The sequence below is a fragment of the Sapajus apella genome, unplaced genomic scaffold (genome assembly GCF_009761245.1).
Source record: "Sapajus apella isolate SASKATOON/1434 unplaced genomic scaffold, GSC_monkey_1.0 scaffold42, whole genome shotgun sequence".
Lineage (NCBI taxonomy): Eukaryota > Metazoa > Chordata > Mammalia > Primates > Cebidae > Sapajus > Sapajus apella.
The window spans coordinates 187,497-203,094 of NW_022436982.1; the positions used below are offsets into that span (position 1 = coordinate 187,497).

Genomic DNA, 15,598 nt, shown 5'->3' on the forward strand with positions numbered 1-15,598 from the left:
GAAAGTGACACAGAAAAAGGAAGTTAAGTTAGTCAATAAAGAGGGAGTTGGCCAGGCATGGTGGCTCACGCCTATAATCCTAGCATTTTGGGAGGCTGAAGCTGACAGATCACCTGTGGTCAGGAGTTCAAGACCAGCCTGGCCAACATGGTGAAACCCTCTCTCTACAAAAATACAAAAATTAGCCAGTCCTGATGGCAGGTGCCTATAATCCCAGCTACTGGGGAGGCTGAGGTGGGAGAATTGCTTGAACCCAGGAGGCGGAGGTTGTAGTGAGCCAAGATTGTGCCACTGCTGCATGCCAGCCTGGGCAACAGAGAAAGACTCTGTCTCAAAAAAAAAAAAAAAAAGAGTTATCCAGATATTGCCTCTTAGCAACTGACGTTACCACTGAGGGTGCAGATGTAGAACACACACCTGAGTTGCCCTGCCTGAGGGTGAGGGAGCTGGGATGTATATACGCACCTGCCTATCAGTGGTTGAGAAATTCACCTGGGGTGGGAGGGAGGAGCTTTGATTCTCCAGCACTTTTGCCCTCATGGCCCAGCAGGCAAAGCAAAAGAAAGCTCTTAGGTGAATAACTGTAGAATTTGGGAATTAGAAGTGTTAATAGTATGGGCAGGGGATCCGTGGCACCCTAGACATCTGCTGCAGACCTGTTCGGTGGGATCCTTGGAGGACAACTGTGAGTTGATGACTGGTAACCAGTGGGTCTGAGTGTCTGGGATTTGGGGAGAGGCCTCTGCTAGAGATGGATATTTGGGGGGTTGTCAGCATTAAAGCCATGGGAAGGGGTGAGATGGCCAAGGGAGAGATCATGGAGTGAAGAGAGAAGAGGACCCAGAATTGAGCCCTAAAGACCATCAGCATGTAAAGAGGTCGATGGAGAGAAATGAGCCACAAAAAGAAATAAGAAGGAGCCAGCAGGAAAGTAGAGGGAAAACGAGGTGAGTGTGATTTGGAAGAGGGATCTGGAGAAGTCAGAATGATGAGGACATCACCGTTGCTGAAGGTGAGAGTGAGGTGGGCAAGCATCGAGATCCCAGCCGGAGGTACCCACCAACAGAGTGAATACTCTGAACATAGTTCCATTTCTTTATTTCTTTTCTCCTGAGCCAGTGAGTCAAGCTCCTCTGGCCTCATTTTATTTGGGTACGGTTTACCCCACTGCCCAAAAATGATCTCCTTATTCCCTAGAAGCTACCTAGGAGATGTTTAAGAGATCTGGGAGCACAACTTACCTCGTTGTCAGAAGACTGGCATACATCACCATGTAAAATGTTAGGCTGAAGGCTTGGTCCACTCTGGAGTCCATCAGAAGTGGAGCACTCAGCCTAGGTCAGGCCCTTACAGAGGGAAAAGGGCCATTTACTGAGTGCCATGGAAAATGGATGAACCCAACTTGGCACCAGTCACCCACATCCCCGCCTTCTCAGTTTGGGTCGCAGAAGTCCTCAGGAGGGACAAGGCTGGCTGTGATGGTTGGGTTCTGGCTGTGATGGCTAGGCTTTGGTGACCCTGGGCTCCCATTCCTAATGATGTGATCTTCTTTGAGAGGTCGTTGGAGGAGAATTGGGTCTTGAAGTAATGCCCATAGTCTATACTGACAGGACATGCCCACAGCTGCCCTGTTGTGACCAGGGCCCAGACCTTTTATATAGAGTGCTCACTGCCCTCCAGGCCCTACTGCCAGAGGAAGGCTGACCATGAGTTGGCTGTAGCATTAGTTTCAGGTACTTATCTCTCATTGCATTATTTCCTCCTAAAGACCTGGTCAGAGGAACAGGGGATATTAATCATTATTGTCTCAGTCACTTTATATTAGTAACAAGAGACTGGCTTTGCCAACACTCAATATCAAATTATACTTCTGCCAGCTCTCAGGCAACAGACAGAGTTACCCCTGATTTGTGGGTCATTCAAACCAAAAATTACTTAGTATTTATCCTAAACATGTACAATTTTTATGTTTCTATTTCCAAGGGAACTTGGTCTTAACAGTATTCTGTTGGAAATCTCCTTACCCAGGCTAATCTCCAAACTGCTTTCTCTTGATCCACCTTCTTGTTCTCAAGTGGATCCTCACGAGCAGAGCCCTAAGGACCCCTTTCCTCCTTAGGATGATGAAAGGACCCCCCCCACCCCCACATTAGGAAGCAGGATCACAGTGCTCCTTTTAGTAGCATCTTTTTATTTACAAGACACTGCTGATTCTGTATTGTTCTGATTTTAAGCTAAAACAAACTAGAGATTAAAATGATTTTTAAATGGACAGTTCCTTGTCCAGTTTTTAAAAACTCTTACTTGATTGGTGAGGATGGAAACTCTGGATCCCCTGGTTCAGCACTCCTTTCCCCGCAGCCCTGTTTGGCTGGAAAGGAAAGAGTGGGGAGAAGGCTATGGTCAAAGAAGACGCCTGGGGAGAAATTACAAGTGGGAGGGGCGGGGGAGGCATTTGGGAGTCCAGAAGTTGGAATGCCTCAAGGGATGCCACGAGGTAAGGTTGAGCCAGGCCTGGGCCTTGAATGCCAGGCAGGAGGCGGTGTGCGGGTGGGGCGTGGGTAGGGCTGCAGTGGAAGGGTCACCCTGCCCCACCCTGCCTGATCTGGCCTGGCCTAGGGTGTGGGCAGCTTGCCCCTCCTCCTCCTCTCTGGGCCGGCGGGCAGGCCTCATTCGTGCCGGGGGCTCCAGCCCAGGCGGGCTGGCGAGATGAGAGGAAAAACATGCGGTTTGGTGGGCTGGACATGGAAAAACAAGCCAATTAGGAGGAAAACAAACAAACCCTGGGCCAGCGGGGGCACACGCACGCATGCACACGCACACACGGTCCCGAGTGGGACCCAGGGACACTCTGTCACAGGCTGACACACAGTCACTTGGGTGTCTCAGGAGCCCCCACAGGGGGCAACCCAGATGCCTGTGTGTCCGGAGCCTGATACTGTGACCTATGTGCACAGGAGCTTTTGCTCACTCACTGTCTTTAACATGCACTCACACGGTGTTCAGTTCATACATGACCTATGTGCACAGGAGCTTTTGCTCACTCACTGTCTTTAACATGCACTCACACGGTGTTCAGTTCATACATGTGAACATGCTGGGAATTCCGGGCACCCTCCCACACACATAGTTTGCAAAATACATTCAGTCTCACTAGGCTTCATCACATATGCACTATACCTCATATATGAGGTCTAGCTGTCACTGCATTCAGACACAATGGCACATTTACAGGCACTCTTATAGAGTGCCTTAGCAACACAGCCTTGCACATAGAGACAGTCTTGAAATTGAGCAGCCTCACCCTGAGTCACGTGCAAACACAGTCATCCAGTCCAACACAGCCTCCCATCATAGTTACACAACTGCCCAGAGTCTCACAGTCACACACACACAGCCTCTCACAGTTACACACAGCCTCGCAATCACAGCGTCTTAAAAACAGCTTTTCTTCCAACTCGCAACACACTCACAACAGGCATCCCGATCCCACACTGTCCCACAATCTCACAGCACCCCCACCTCCGCCCACCCAGCCCCTCAGCTGGGCTCCAGCTGCAGCAAGTCACTCCTTTTCTTCCTTTTGTTTTTCTTTCCTCCTTTTCCCTCTGAGAAACCTGGTCCCTGTCAGGAAACCCAAGCCCTTCCCTGCTCAGGGCCCAGGGCCAGGCAGGAGTAGCCAGATGACAGACAAAGCCCCCAGTCGGGCCCCCACCCCCCACCCCACCGTGACCTCCCCAGTCAGGGAGAGGAACTGGTGTGAGGGGGAGGTTGGAAGGGGAGGCTGGTCTGAGGGGGGAGGACAGTCAGGGAGTGGAGGAGCCTGATCAGTAGGGAGGCTGGTGGGGGGCGGGGGCCTGTGAGTCCAGTGCCGTGGCCCGCTCTGCCCTCTAAGGAGTCCCAGGCAGCAGGGAGCTGACTCTGCAGGCTCTGATCCCCACCCCACCCCCATCGCCCTTCCCCTTTGAAGCTGGGGGTAAGGGGGGCGGTGGCAGGAGCGGGGAGTGGAGGCTTCTCGGCCGACCTCGGAATGTCCTTTCCTCCTGGGGTGGCTGCCAACTCCAGCCTGGCCAACAGGCCCCCAGAAGGCACTTCCTGTGTCCTTGGCCGCCCCCCACCCCACCCCCAGGCAGAGTTCTGCACCCGTGGGCAGACAGGGAAGGGACACCAAAGACACACAGGATGAACATGGAATGACACGAGGTAGACACAGGGCCCGGAAGGCTTCCCAGGGGAGGCTGACAGTGGCGAACAGAACGCAGATGGGCCCTGTGGGGTCTCAGTTGGGTCCTGTTCTCCCTGGCAGGCCTGGGGAATGGAGCTGTCCCCGCCCACAGCATTGCTTCCTCCACCTGCTGCCCTGGAGCTCTCCTGTTGCCCTCTCTGCCCCCTCATCTCTTCTGCTGCAAAGCCAGATCTGGATCCTGGGGGTTCTGCCCCGGGCCCCTCCCAGCATCACACATACTGGACATGAACATGCAATCACACAGAGTCACTCACAGTCACGTGCACACTGTGGATGGAAGCCCACTGTTCCCCTGTGTCACTATGGCCACTCTGCAAGCATAGACATGCACTCCCCTTCACTGTCCCTGGCTTATTGAGCTGCCCCCCTCCCATTTCCTGTCCACCTGTCAGGCCGGGGGCGGGGGAGGGGGGAGACACAGGAGGGAGATGTCAGTGTCCCTGGAGCCACAGACGGACATTCCTTGCCTGGGTCAGATCACATAAGCTGCCTCCTTCCAGGAACCTGAGCCGCCTGTCCTCACGCCTTACCCAATGCCTGAGGGTGGGACAGCTGGGCTAAGTGCTCACGGCAGCAAAAGGAGTTCGGGTCAGACAGCAGAAAGGACTTCCCAAGTGTGTGTGTGTGTGTGTGTGTGTGTGTGTGTGTGTGTGTGTGTAGCCCCCATCCTGGGGTTTAGTCCCAGCTCTAGCTTGCTGTCTGACCTTGAGAGGTTCCTATCCCTCTCTGGGCCTTCCTATTCCAGAGTGAGAGCAGCTGCTTACCACATAAAGGGCTTCTTAAAGGTACGATGGAAATGCTAGGGGCTGGCACTGGGGTGAGGTACACACAAAGGGAACAGCAGCTTGCTTTCAACAGGCACTTGAACACACACACGCACTCATACACAGACACGCAGATTCACACACATCTGAATAGCTGCTCCTACAGATCCCTGGTCATTCATTTATGTCACATAGAGACATGCATGTAGCACATATGTCTGCACACAGGCGTCTACAAACACAGATATGCACACGAGCAGCCACTCAGTTCTGCTCCTGTGTAGCCACCAGGCCTGTCCTTGTGTCTCCATCTCTACTGAGGGAAGTCTGGGGTGTCTCTTCTCCAGGAAGTGACCCGATCACTCCAGCAGTCAGAGGACCCATTCAAGACTCCTCGTCTCCGTAGCATAGTCTTCCTCTGGGAGTGGACACAAAGTGGCAGGAGACGTGGGGCTGGGGCCAATTCCCCCAGACATCACTTCCATCCTGTGATTGATGAGTTGAGGCCCACAGCCCCCTGCTCCCCATGGTTTCTGCCTCCATTGAGCAGGTGGAGGGGGGGTGGTTCCCTGTCCGCACAGCCCTTGTTTTTCTTTAATTAAACATCTGGCTCTCTGTGGCCTGGGAAGCCTCAGACCCTCGCTGACAGCCTCCCCCCAACAACTTTGGCATCAATGATTGGTTGAGGGGGGAGAGCTGGGGCTCTGGGGCCCACCTGTCCCCACACTAGTGAAGGGGACTGGTAGCTCCAAGAATGCTCTGACCATGCTGTCCTCACCCCCAGTGCCGCCACGGGAGCCCGTGCTCAGCTGCCGCTCCAACACTTACCCCAAGGGCTTCTACTGCAACTGGCATCTGCCCACCCCCACCTACATTCCCAACACCTTCAATGTGACTGTGCTGTGAGTAGCTGCGCATGTAACCCTGGTCCAGCCCTGACCTCTAATCTCTCCCCCATCCCACCACCATGCCCTCAGTCCATACCCCAGCCCTGTCTTGGGCTTGACCTTCCCTCAACCTCTGCCCCACCTGACTCTTGATGTTGGTAACAGTACCTGGGCCTCACCTCTCCCTAGGCACGGCTCCAAAATTATGGTCTGTGAGAAAGACCCAGCCCTCAAGAACCGCTGTCACATTCGCTACATGCACCTGTTCTCCACCATCAAGTACAAGGTCTCCATAAGTGTCAGCAATGCCCTGGGCCACAATGCCACAGCTATCACCTTTGATGAGTTCACCATTGGTACGTGTGGTGGTTGGTGGGGGAACCGGCTGTGTATTCCAGTGGGAGTGTAAGTGGATGTGTGCCAGAGGCACATGAACATTGGTGGGGATGTCCACATGTATGCACTGTATACATGGCATGTACATGCCTGTGCACATGTATGTACAGTGTGCTATTTGTGCACATATATGCATGACATATATGCACCTGTGAACGTGTAAGTTAATGTCCGTTACCTGAAGGACCAAGAGACCTGTCCAGCAGCTCTTCCAATCATCTTTCTGGCTCCCAGAACATGCAGCAGGGGGAAGGGGAGACAGGCCGGGCCAGACCCTTGTGCAGCTGCAGCCTCCACCGCACTTCCCCAACTCTAATGGCTTCCTTACGGCCTGTGATGAATGAGGTGTCAGAACAGGAGACAGGACTGGGACAGATACCGCCCTCCCCTGCCTGACCCCCCATCCCAGCCAGACCCTCTACCTGCCCCTGCCCTATTCCAGGCAGGCTCTCTGCCTGCTGTTCCCCTGCCTCAGCCAGACCTTCTGACTGCCCCTGTCTTCTCCCCAGACCCCCCTGGATTCCTAGCCAGAGTATTTCTACATAAGCTGGGCCCTTAGGCGCCCCTATCAGATCCCCAGCTTACTTCCAACCCAGATCTGCAACACCTGTGGACTGTCTTTTACCCTTGACCCAGATCTTAGTTTGGAACTGGAAAAGTTGAAGTGAAAAACCAGGCCTGGGGGAGTGTATGGTGCTGGTATAGGAGGGGAGTAATTCAGGTGACAGTGGGGGTGACAGTGGTAACTATGGAGGTATCACATGGGCTTAGTTACTGGGATGTAGGTCAGCATGAGAATAGGGTTGGGATGATGGGATGGTGAGATGAAATTTGGGATGTTGTTATGAAGAGTTGGTGACAGTCATTGGTGATGATGGGGATGTCAGACTTGGAAGTAATGAGATCATTGTCTATGGTAGTTACTAGAATTGACAACAGAAAAGAGGCATGGTGACTATGATGATGATGACAATGGTTGACAATATGAGAAGGTCAGCATGGTGGCTGGAGTTGACAAAGTGGGTTGTTGCCAAAGATGAGTGTAGTAATGAAGCTATGTCTCCTGAACAGTGAAGCCTGATCCTCCAGAAAATGTGGTAGCCCGGCCAGTGCCCAGCAACCCTCGCCGGCTGGAGGTGACATGGCAGACCCCATCAACCTGGCCTGACCCTGAGTCTTTTCCTCTCAAGTTCTTTCTGCGCTACCGACCCCTCATCCTGGACCAGTGGCAGCATGTGAGTGCCCTGCCCTGCCAAGATCCTGGGTGCCCGACTTAGAATCATGTGGAGAGTGACACCCATATCCCAGGTGGCAGCAGCTCCAGTGTGAGACCTGATGCATCAGGCTGTCCGGGGGGCGGGGGGGACCAGGTGGGCCTGGGAGAATGGATGGAGCTGAGGCAGGTGTCCTTAGGTGTTCCCATTGACCCCTGTTAGTGCAGTGGGAACACATATGTCCTTTGTGGCTCCTCAAGGTAGTGGAGAGAAATGCAGGAAGGGAGATGGTGGGCAGGACAGGCAGGGCGCCCTTTTAGTCCTGACCAGGCATCTTCCTCTTTACACTCTGGCCCAGGCTCTGGGCCTGTGCCAGCCTCAAGGGGCAGGAATGTGCCTGTCCTAAGGGCTCACAGATGGGCTCAAGGGGTCAGGATCAGGCAATGGGATCAAGCCTGGTCCAGGGTGGGAGTTCAGGCATTGACTGGCATCAGGACTCCAAATTCAGACCCAGCTTAGGGGTCAGCTTGAGGTTATAAGTCGGAAGGTGGCCTAGGCTTGGAATCAAGCAGTGGACAAGGGTCAGTATGGGATCAGGTTATGGTCTGGATCAAGCTATGACAGAGAGCTCTGGGGAGCAGCCAGAGGTTTGGGGGGTTGCTTTGAGAGTCCTGGGCCGGTAGTGTTGTGGGCACTCTGTGTGGCCAATGAGGCCTGTGGGCTAGCAGTGGGGTTGGGAGGGTCCTCCATGGGGCAACCCAGGCTGGTTCCTGGGGGTCACCTTGTACTCCCACCTCATCCACCAGGCTCCATCTCCAGCTCCTCATGCCCCTATCCTGTCTGGCCTTTAAAGTGCGTAATTCGATTCCTGGATGCCTGTCCGGGTTGCGGGCCTGGCCCCCACAAAGGCTGCTCACACATTCACATGTTCCCTGACAGAGTCCGGAGTCCCTCCCGCCTGGCCAGCTGCCCGCGCCTAATGCATTGCTAATAACCAGGGTCTAGTTTCACAAGCCCCCCTCCCCCGCTAACGAGCTACAGGCAGCAGCCCCGCGCGTTGCGGTGCACACGACTTGCAGTGGACCTGGCACACCGCCCACCACACACACAGGAACATACACACACACACGGCTCCCAGCAGGAACCATACACCATACGTGTGTGTGACTAACATGCCAAGCCCCTGTGCAAAACTGACCTCCACACTGAGTTGAGAAGAGCAAAGTGTGCAGGCTCAGTGGCAAGAACACACGTAGCCTGTAGTGTATCCTAGCCCCATTCTATGTCTCACTGGCATTGGGGTTGGTTAGATTTATGGTTCTTTTCTGCTGAAGTTTTGCTCTGAACAGTCTGTTCTCCCCAATCCTTGACCTTGGGAGAGGCAGGTGTATGATTTGGAGGGGGCATGAAGGGCAGAGCAGAGAAAAACACCATTTGGATTTTCAGGAGGAAAATGCAGACCAGAAATTGCAAAAGAATGGGCCCTGGGATGGCCTGTCTCAGCACGGACAAGGAGGAGGCAAGTACTGGGACCCAACATGGGTTCCCTGCAGCTCCTGCCCTGGCCCTAACTCATCAGGGAGGCCTGGAGGGTATGTCTGGCATCTGCTGCAGCAGACCATGGAGGACTTCGAGGGAGGTGAATGCCAGTGACTAGGGAGTTCCGGCCAATTGAGAAGCCTTTCACTTGAGAGGGAGGATGAAGGGATCACTGATAACCTAGGAAGAAGGATTCTGGTCTCAGATATGTGGCCCCCAGAAGAGCACTGATCTCCTGGGGGCCACATTCCTAGAGGTATGGTACCCACCATGAGCCTGCAATGAGGCGGCGATTTGATCTGTTCCCCGTGGTTCCCTCCCTGTGGGGAGAGACTGACGTGGAGGTCTGCAGGCCTAATCCTGGCAGGAGGGAGACAAAGGTAAAGAAGCCAGGGCTATTCACCCAGAGGGTATCTTTGGTGAGCAGAAAGGGTCTGGGGTGTCAGAGGTGGAACTAGGACCCTGGCTCCAGGAAAAAAGGGCCTTTGGGCTGGGATTAAGATTTACTGAGCACAGGGTCTGGGCCCAAAAGGTGTCTCACCATGACCCTGACCTTTACTACTGCATCAGGGCCACAGGTTGAGCTGCAACTGGAAGGGCTTCCTGCCCTGTTTGGACCCACTGCACGTGCCCAGGCACACATATACACACATGCACACATGCACTCACAGGTTGTCAGGTCAGGTAGCCCAGACCCCAGTTTTCTGGGAGGAAGATTGGAACAGGAACCGAAAAAGCCCTGAAGCCAGACGTGGCCCAGAGCAGCCCCCTTCTCCACCCCCGCCTGCTGCCCCTGTTTACGAGGCGGCTTAATGAGGCGGCGGGTGCCGCTGAGATGAACCAGAGCCCAGCCTGGGCCTGGGAGGGGCGCCGGACAGGCAGGCTGGCCTGGAGGTGGGGGGAGACCAGCAGGATGGGGCCAGCATGGTGGGGGTAGCGATGCCTCCAGGAGGAAATGGAGCAGCTGTCCTGCTCCCCGCAGCCCTATGGGCTGTCCCCTACCCCTTTCCTCTTCAGCAGGGTGATAACCACACTGAGGCCTTCCTAAGGGGATGCCCAGCTTTGGCTGGGCTGGTAGGTACCCTGGGCATCTGGGAACCTGGGCTCTGACTGGAAGCCATGGTGATGGCACTGCTGGCTGAAGTGTGTTTGATGCTGTCCTCGTGCCTTGGTCCTCGCTGTAACCCTAAGAGATGGATCCTCTCATGAACACCGTTTTACAGATGAGGATGGCAAGGCAACAGCAGAGTAGCAGGCACAGGGCAAAGACCTCCTTCAAAGGCACCCCCTGGTGTGTTTCTGGTCTCCTTAAAGATGTCTTTACTCTCCTTCAGGGACAACTGTCTTCCCATGGGGTCTCCTCCCTAAGTGTCCTCACTCTCTGGCAGGAATATTCTTCATGTCCTCTTTCTCCTCTAGGGAAGTCCTCACTGCCCTCAGGGCCCTTCACTCTCCTCTCCCTAGAGGTGTGCTCACTTCCTCTGGAGGGACCTCACTCTTCTGGCCCCCGGGTGTATCCTTACCCCCACCCCATGGTCTGGTGCAGGTAGAGCTGTCGGACGGCACAGCACACACCATCACAGATGCCTACGCTGGGAAGGAGTACATTATCCAGGTGGCAGCCAAGGACAATGAGATCGGGACATGGAGTGATTGGAGCGTGGCTGCCCACGCTACACCCTGGACTGAGGAACCCCGACACCTCACCACTGAGGCCCAGGCCGCGGGTGAGCTTGCTCCCACCCCTGCCTCCTGGGCTCTGCTGGCTGCCCTGTGGCCTGGTTCTACCCTGCTGCCTCCAGCCTCTGCTCCCGGGGGTAGCCATACTCTGGCAGCCACAATTCTGCCTGCCTGTTCAACCCCTGCCATTCCTGGTCCTTGCAATCTGGACATCCTTGGTAGGGGTCATTGGGTGGAGGGGTCATCTGTGAGCCTTGGGAAGCAGGATCTGCCCGACGAGGAGGCAGGGCCTGTCTAATGGGAGAGGCAGTAGCAGTTTGGTATAGGAAGCAGAATGGTTTTTCTCATGAGCCCCCAGATCTGGATGGGACCCCAGCCCTGGCCTTGCCCTGAGTTTCCCCCATGTTCCCCAGAGACCACGACCAGCACCACCAGCTCCCTGGCACCCCCGCCCACCACGAAGATCTGTGACCCTGGGGAGCTGGGCAGCGGCGGGGGACCCTCGGCACCCTTCTTGGTCAGCGTCCCTGTCACTCTGGCCCTGGCTGCCGCTGCTGCCACTGCCAGCAATCTCTTGATCTGGTAGGTGGAGCGAGGCTGGGTGGCAGAGGAAGCCTGAGGGAACCCCCACTCCAGCCCTCTCCCTCATCGGCCCCCACCTGTCTCTGCAGAACCTGGCACCTTGTGAGGACAAGCAGAGCACCTGCAGAGGAGCAGGAGGCTGGAGCTGAGCCTGCAGACCCCGGGTTCTATTTTGCACACGGGCAGGAGGACCTTTTGCATTCTCTTCAGACACAATTTGTGGAGACCCTGGCGGGCCCAGGCCTGCCGACCCCCAGCCCTGCCACACCAAGCTGGCCCTCCTTCCTCCCTCAGGGGAGGTGGGCCATGCAGCTAACCCACCCACCAAAGACCCCCTCACCCTGGCCCCTTGGGCTGGACCCTCCAATGCCAGCGACTCCCAGGAGCCCTTGGGGGGTGTGAGGGGAGCCTCTCACATCCGATTTCTCCTCCTGCCCCAGCCTCCTGTCTATCCCAGGGTCTCTGTTGCCACCATCAGATTATAAGCTCCTGATGCTAGGGGGGCCCAGCCATCCCCCTCCCCCCAGCACCCACACTTTTCAGTCCCCTCCACTCTACCCTGTTTTGTATACCCCTCACCTGTCCCTGCTCCTATCCCACAGTATTTAATGCCCTGTCAGTCCCTTCTAGTCTGACTCAATGGTAACTTGCTGTATTTGAATTTTTTATAGATGTATATACAGGGTGTAGGGGGGTGGGGGGATCTCATTAAATGTCACCATTTCATGAGTTCTTGAAAGAGACCCACTTTGGGAGGGTACCCCCCTTCTAAGGACCCTGTCCCTTCCAGGCCTGGTGGAGGAAAGAAATTGTGGTTGGGGAAGGTGGAGAGAAGTGTTCAGCTTTCAGGCCAGTGTATCTGGTAACGGTGTTGTCTACTTCTTGGGGAATAGGGCTTCCCTGGAGCAGAGTTGCAACCAGGGAAAAATGGTGGGAAATGAGGGGTCCCATGGGGGATCTGGTAAGTCCTGGAGGCTACTGAAGTCTTGGCTGGGTCAGAGGCCTTTCAAGGGTCACCTCCAGAGCTGCCTTCCATGAGCAACCAGGCCTGAGCCCAGTGCACAGGGCTATAGAGATGGCAGAAGGGGAGGGGCAGGCTTCATCCTTGGGGCCAGGAGGTGTGCGTGATCCCTGCCATCCAGGATACAGTCCAAGGGTGCTAGAAGGTCAGGCCTAGGGCCCAGCCAGGCCACAGGGGCTTGAAACACAGAGTGTCCTGGGCCTGAACAGGCAGGGGGTGCTGCCTGAAGGAGGAGGCTGCTTGGAGTGTGACCAGGGATGGGACCTAGACTTTAGGGCTGGAATGACAGAGGCTTACTCCCAGGGTTAGGTTATAGTCAGGAGTCAGTGTGGAGCTGGAGAGGGTGGGGCTTTGGCTTTACAGGGTGATCAGTCTTTGGTCCAGTCTCATTCCCTGCCCACTTCTTTCCAGTCCCCAAACTGGGGCTCTGGGATCTCTCTGACTTCTCAGAGGATGCTTGGCTGTCCCAGCCCTACTTAGGTCTAGACCCTGCTTACAGAAGTTTTCTTACTGAGGGTAAGCAGGCATTCTCAGCTTGGAATGCCTGGGGCTGGGGCCAAGTAGGGAGGCCTTGTGACCTGGGGGCGGGGGTGAAAGGGTAGGTCAGAGCTCTGACCTGGGGAACCAGGTTTTGGCCTTGCTCTGGGTGTCTGGAGTAAGAAGAGGGGGGTGGAGTTAAAGTCAGGTCCATACCCACTGGTGCACAGATGTGTCCTGATATACTTCCAATGGCAAGCACTGAGCACCACACCTCCACGGAGCCACCAGTTCCCCCATGCCATCACACACATTCTCCCAGTTCAAACCCTTGCCCTCAGAGCAGGCTCCAGAAATGGACACCCCTTCCTGGGATCTCCAGGCCCTCCTGGGATCATGCCCTGGGAGGGGACATTGACAGTGCCTCAAGCACTGATGAGTCCGGCCTGGACAAGACACAGATCCAGAGTTGGGGCCTGGTGAGGGGCTCCAGAGTAAAGTGGCCGGCTCCTCCAGGTTAGAAGAGAGAGAGGTGTTCTAGGTGGGAGAGCTATGAAAGCAAAGGCCTGGCATCAAGGTGAAGCCTGTGGCTTTTCAAGCTGAACAGCCCCAGCTATGGAAGTGCAGGGCTCTTCATTCACAGGAAGAGGTTTCCAGGATGGACATCCTGAGAGGTGGCTGTGGACCTGCTCTGAACCCTAAACCCTCAGTTCGGCCTGTGGGTCTGGTCCCTGTGAGGTGTGGCTCAGCCTGAACCTACGCTCCAGGTCCAGCATGAATAGAGATAACAGGGGTCACCAACTGTCTTGCCAAGAACATTCCTGGGTTGTGCCAGAACTTCCACCCTCATCTTTAGGGTGGGTTGGCTAAAGTGAGGAGTCTCTGGCCTGTGCTGCCTTTCTGTCTTAAGAGCCCTGGTCAGCCCTGACCTACCCACCGCCCACCCAGAGCTTGGGCATCAGCAATCTGGCCTCCATTAGCAACATGGGAAAGCAATTATGTGGGGCCTCAGGAGGAGGGGGCAGAAGGAGGGGAGGGGGCCTGCCAGAGCCTCAGGCCAATGGAGAGGAGGACTGGAGCCTCTGTCTCTCTGCCCCCAGCCCTAAGAGAGAGACTCTGCTCTGCCTAAAGCCCAGGGTGGCTGGAAGGGCAGCCTCATTGCCTCTGACTAGACAACTGGCCTGGGCCTAGGGGGTGGTCACCCTCCTTGTGGGTCCAGGGCCCTTGGCCTCACAGAGGCTGTTCACTTTGGAGGGTCTCAGCTGCTGGCTGCCGCCTCTCTCTAGTACTGTCCCTCCACATCCAGTTCTCACAGTGGTTCTGGGGAGCTAGGCATAATAAGTACAGACATCAGTTCTTGGAGCTAAAACAGAATCTGGAGAATTAAAGCAACCCTGAGGCGTGGGGGTAAGGGGAGGCTGGGATCCCAGACCCCAGGTGCATTGCAGCCCCCTACTTCTCTTTCTCCCATGATACACTGGGGCTGGGCCCTGGCTCTAAGTCCTGGCCTATCAGTCACCTGCCCACTTGATCTCTCCTCCCAGTGTGGCTCTGCCCCATTGTTACAACTCTAGACCTGTCTCTGTGCACCCCCACCCCTCTCTTCTTGAAGAAACCATTTTTATTTCTGTGTTTGTCTCTTTTTTTTTGAGACAGAGTCTCACTCAGGCTGGAGTGCAGTGGCGCGATCTCGGCTCATTGCAACCTCCGCCTCACAGGTTCAGGTGATTCTCCTGCCTCAGCCTCCTGAGTAGCTGGGATTACAGGTGCCCGCCACCATGCCCAGCTAATTTTTGTATTTTTAGTGGAGATGGGGTTTCTCCATGTCCATCAGGCTGGTCTGAAACTCCTGACCTCAGGTGATCCTCCCGCCTCAGCTTCCCAAAGTGCTGGGATTACAGGCGTGAGTCACCCCCTCCATTCCTATCTCTGAGTCTGTCTTTGTCCTGGTTCCTAGCTTCATTTCTTTCTGTATGTCTCTGCTCCATCCCTATCTCTCTGTATGTCTCCATTTGTGTCTCCTCTTCCCTCTTTGTCTCTATATCCATCCCTCTCTGTCTCCATGCTTGTCTTTGCATCTGTTCTTCTTTGTCTGTCTTCCCTTTTTCTGCCTTCTCCCTCTCCCTCTGCCTCCTGTGTCACCATCCCCATCTCTCTGTCTCTCTGTATATATGTCTCTCCCTGTCTCCACCTCTGTGTCTCCCTCTTCCCTGACTCTGTCAGTCCTTCTCTTTTTTGCCTCCCTCTGTGTTCCCACCTCCATCCAGACCCCAGCCTGTGGCCGCAGTTCCTCTCCGGCCTGCACCAGGGGCTGTCCTGGCTTCTGCTGCCCCCTCTCGGCCACCTGCCTGCCGTTCATTCCTGCTCCTAGGCTGGCAGCTCTCAGCACAGACATCCCACGTCTGGTGTGTATTCCCAGCAGCCTGCCAAGAGTGAAGGCAACACCAGGCAGGAGTCCCTCCTGGGCAGCCTCCGGCCCTGAGAACTCCCCGCGGAGCCTGTGAGCTCTCTGCCGTGTAGGCGGGAACTCCAAGGAAGTTCATTCTCACATGGAGAGAATGGAATGCCGGGCTCCAGCCCCAGTCCTGTATCCTGCACCTTCCTGTCTGCAGGTCCTGAGGCCCACAGCCCAGAGCCATCAGGCCCTGGGAAGGCTGTGCTTGCCTCGAGATGCAGGCCAAGATCCTGGGGGCAAGAGGGATTGGGATGTAATCTCCCCACTGTCTCTTCTCAGAGGATGGGGAGAGGAAGGAGGTCTGAGGAGGGGAGTCGGATGGAGCCAGTTTGAGGAA

At 55.5% G+C, this 15,598-nt stretch overlaps 1 protein-coding gene and 1 long non-coding RNA gene across 11 annotated transcripts in view; both read left to right on the forward strand.

Annotated features, from left to right (window-relative positions):
• Positions 1-12,047, forward strand: part of CNTFR (ciliary neurotrophic factor receptor) — a 40,661-nt gene extending 28,614 nt beyond the window's left edge. For 7 of the 10 annotated variants that reach the window (XM_032299891.1, XM_032299890.1, XM_032299889.1 and 4 more), the window contains 5 exons: positions 5,795-5,912; positions 6,087-6,253; positions 7,365-7,528; positions 10,593-10,773; positions 11,140-11,312. In XM_032299891.1, the coding sequence (XP_032155782.1) occupies positions 5,795-5,912; positions 6,087-6,253; positions 7,365-7,528; positions 10,593-10,773; positions 11,140-11,312 (803 nt within the window). Of the gene's footprint in view, positions 1-5,794; positions 5,913-6,086; positions 6,254-7,364; positions 7,529-10,592; positions 10,774-11,139; positions 11,313-11,397 lie in introns of those variants that run through there. The other 3 variants (XM_032299898.1, XM_032299899.1, XM_032299897.1) reach the window with 1 other exon arrangement.
• LOC116565977 lies at positions 273-2,272 on the forward strand. The gene is made up of 2 exons (XR_004275686.1): positions 273-1,012; positions 1,053-2,272. It is a non-coding gene; the product is annotated as an uncharacterized LOC116565977 (long non-coding RNA).
• Positions 12,048-15,598: the final 3,551 nt, after the last annotated feature.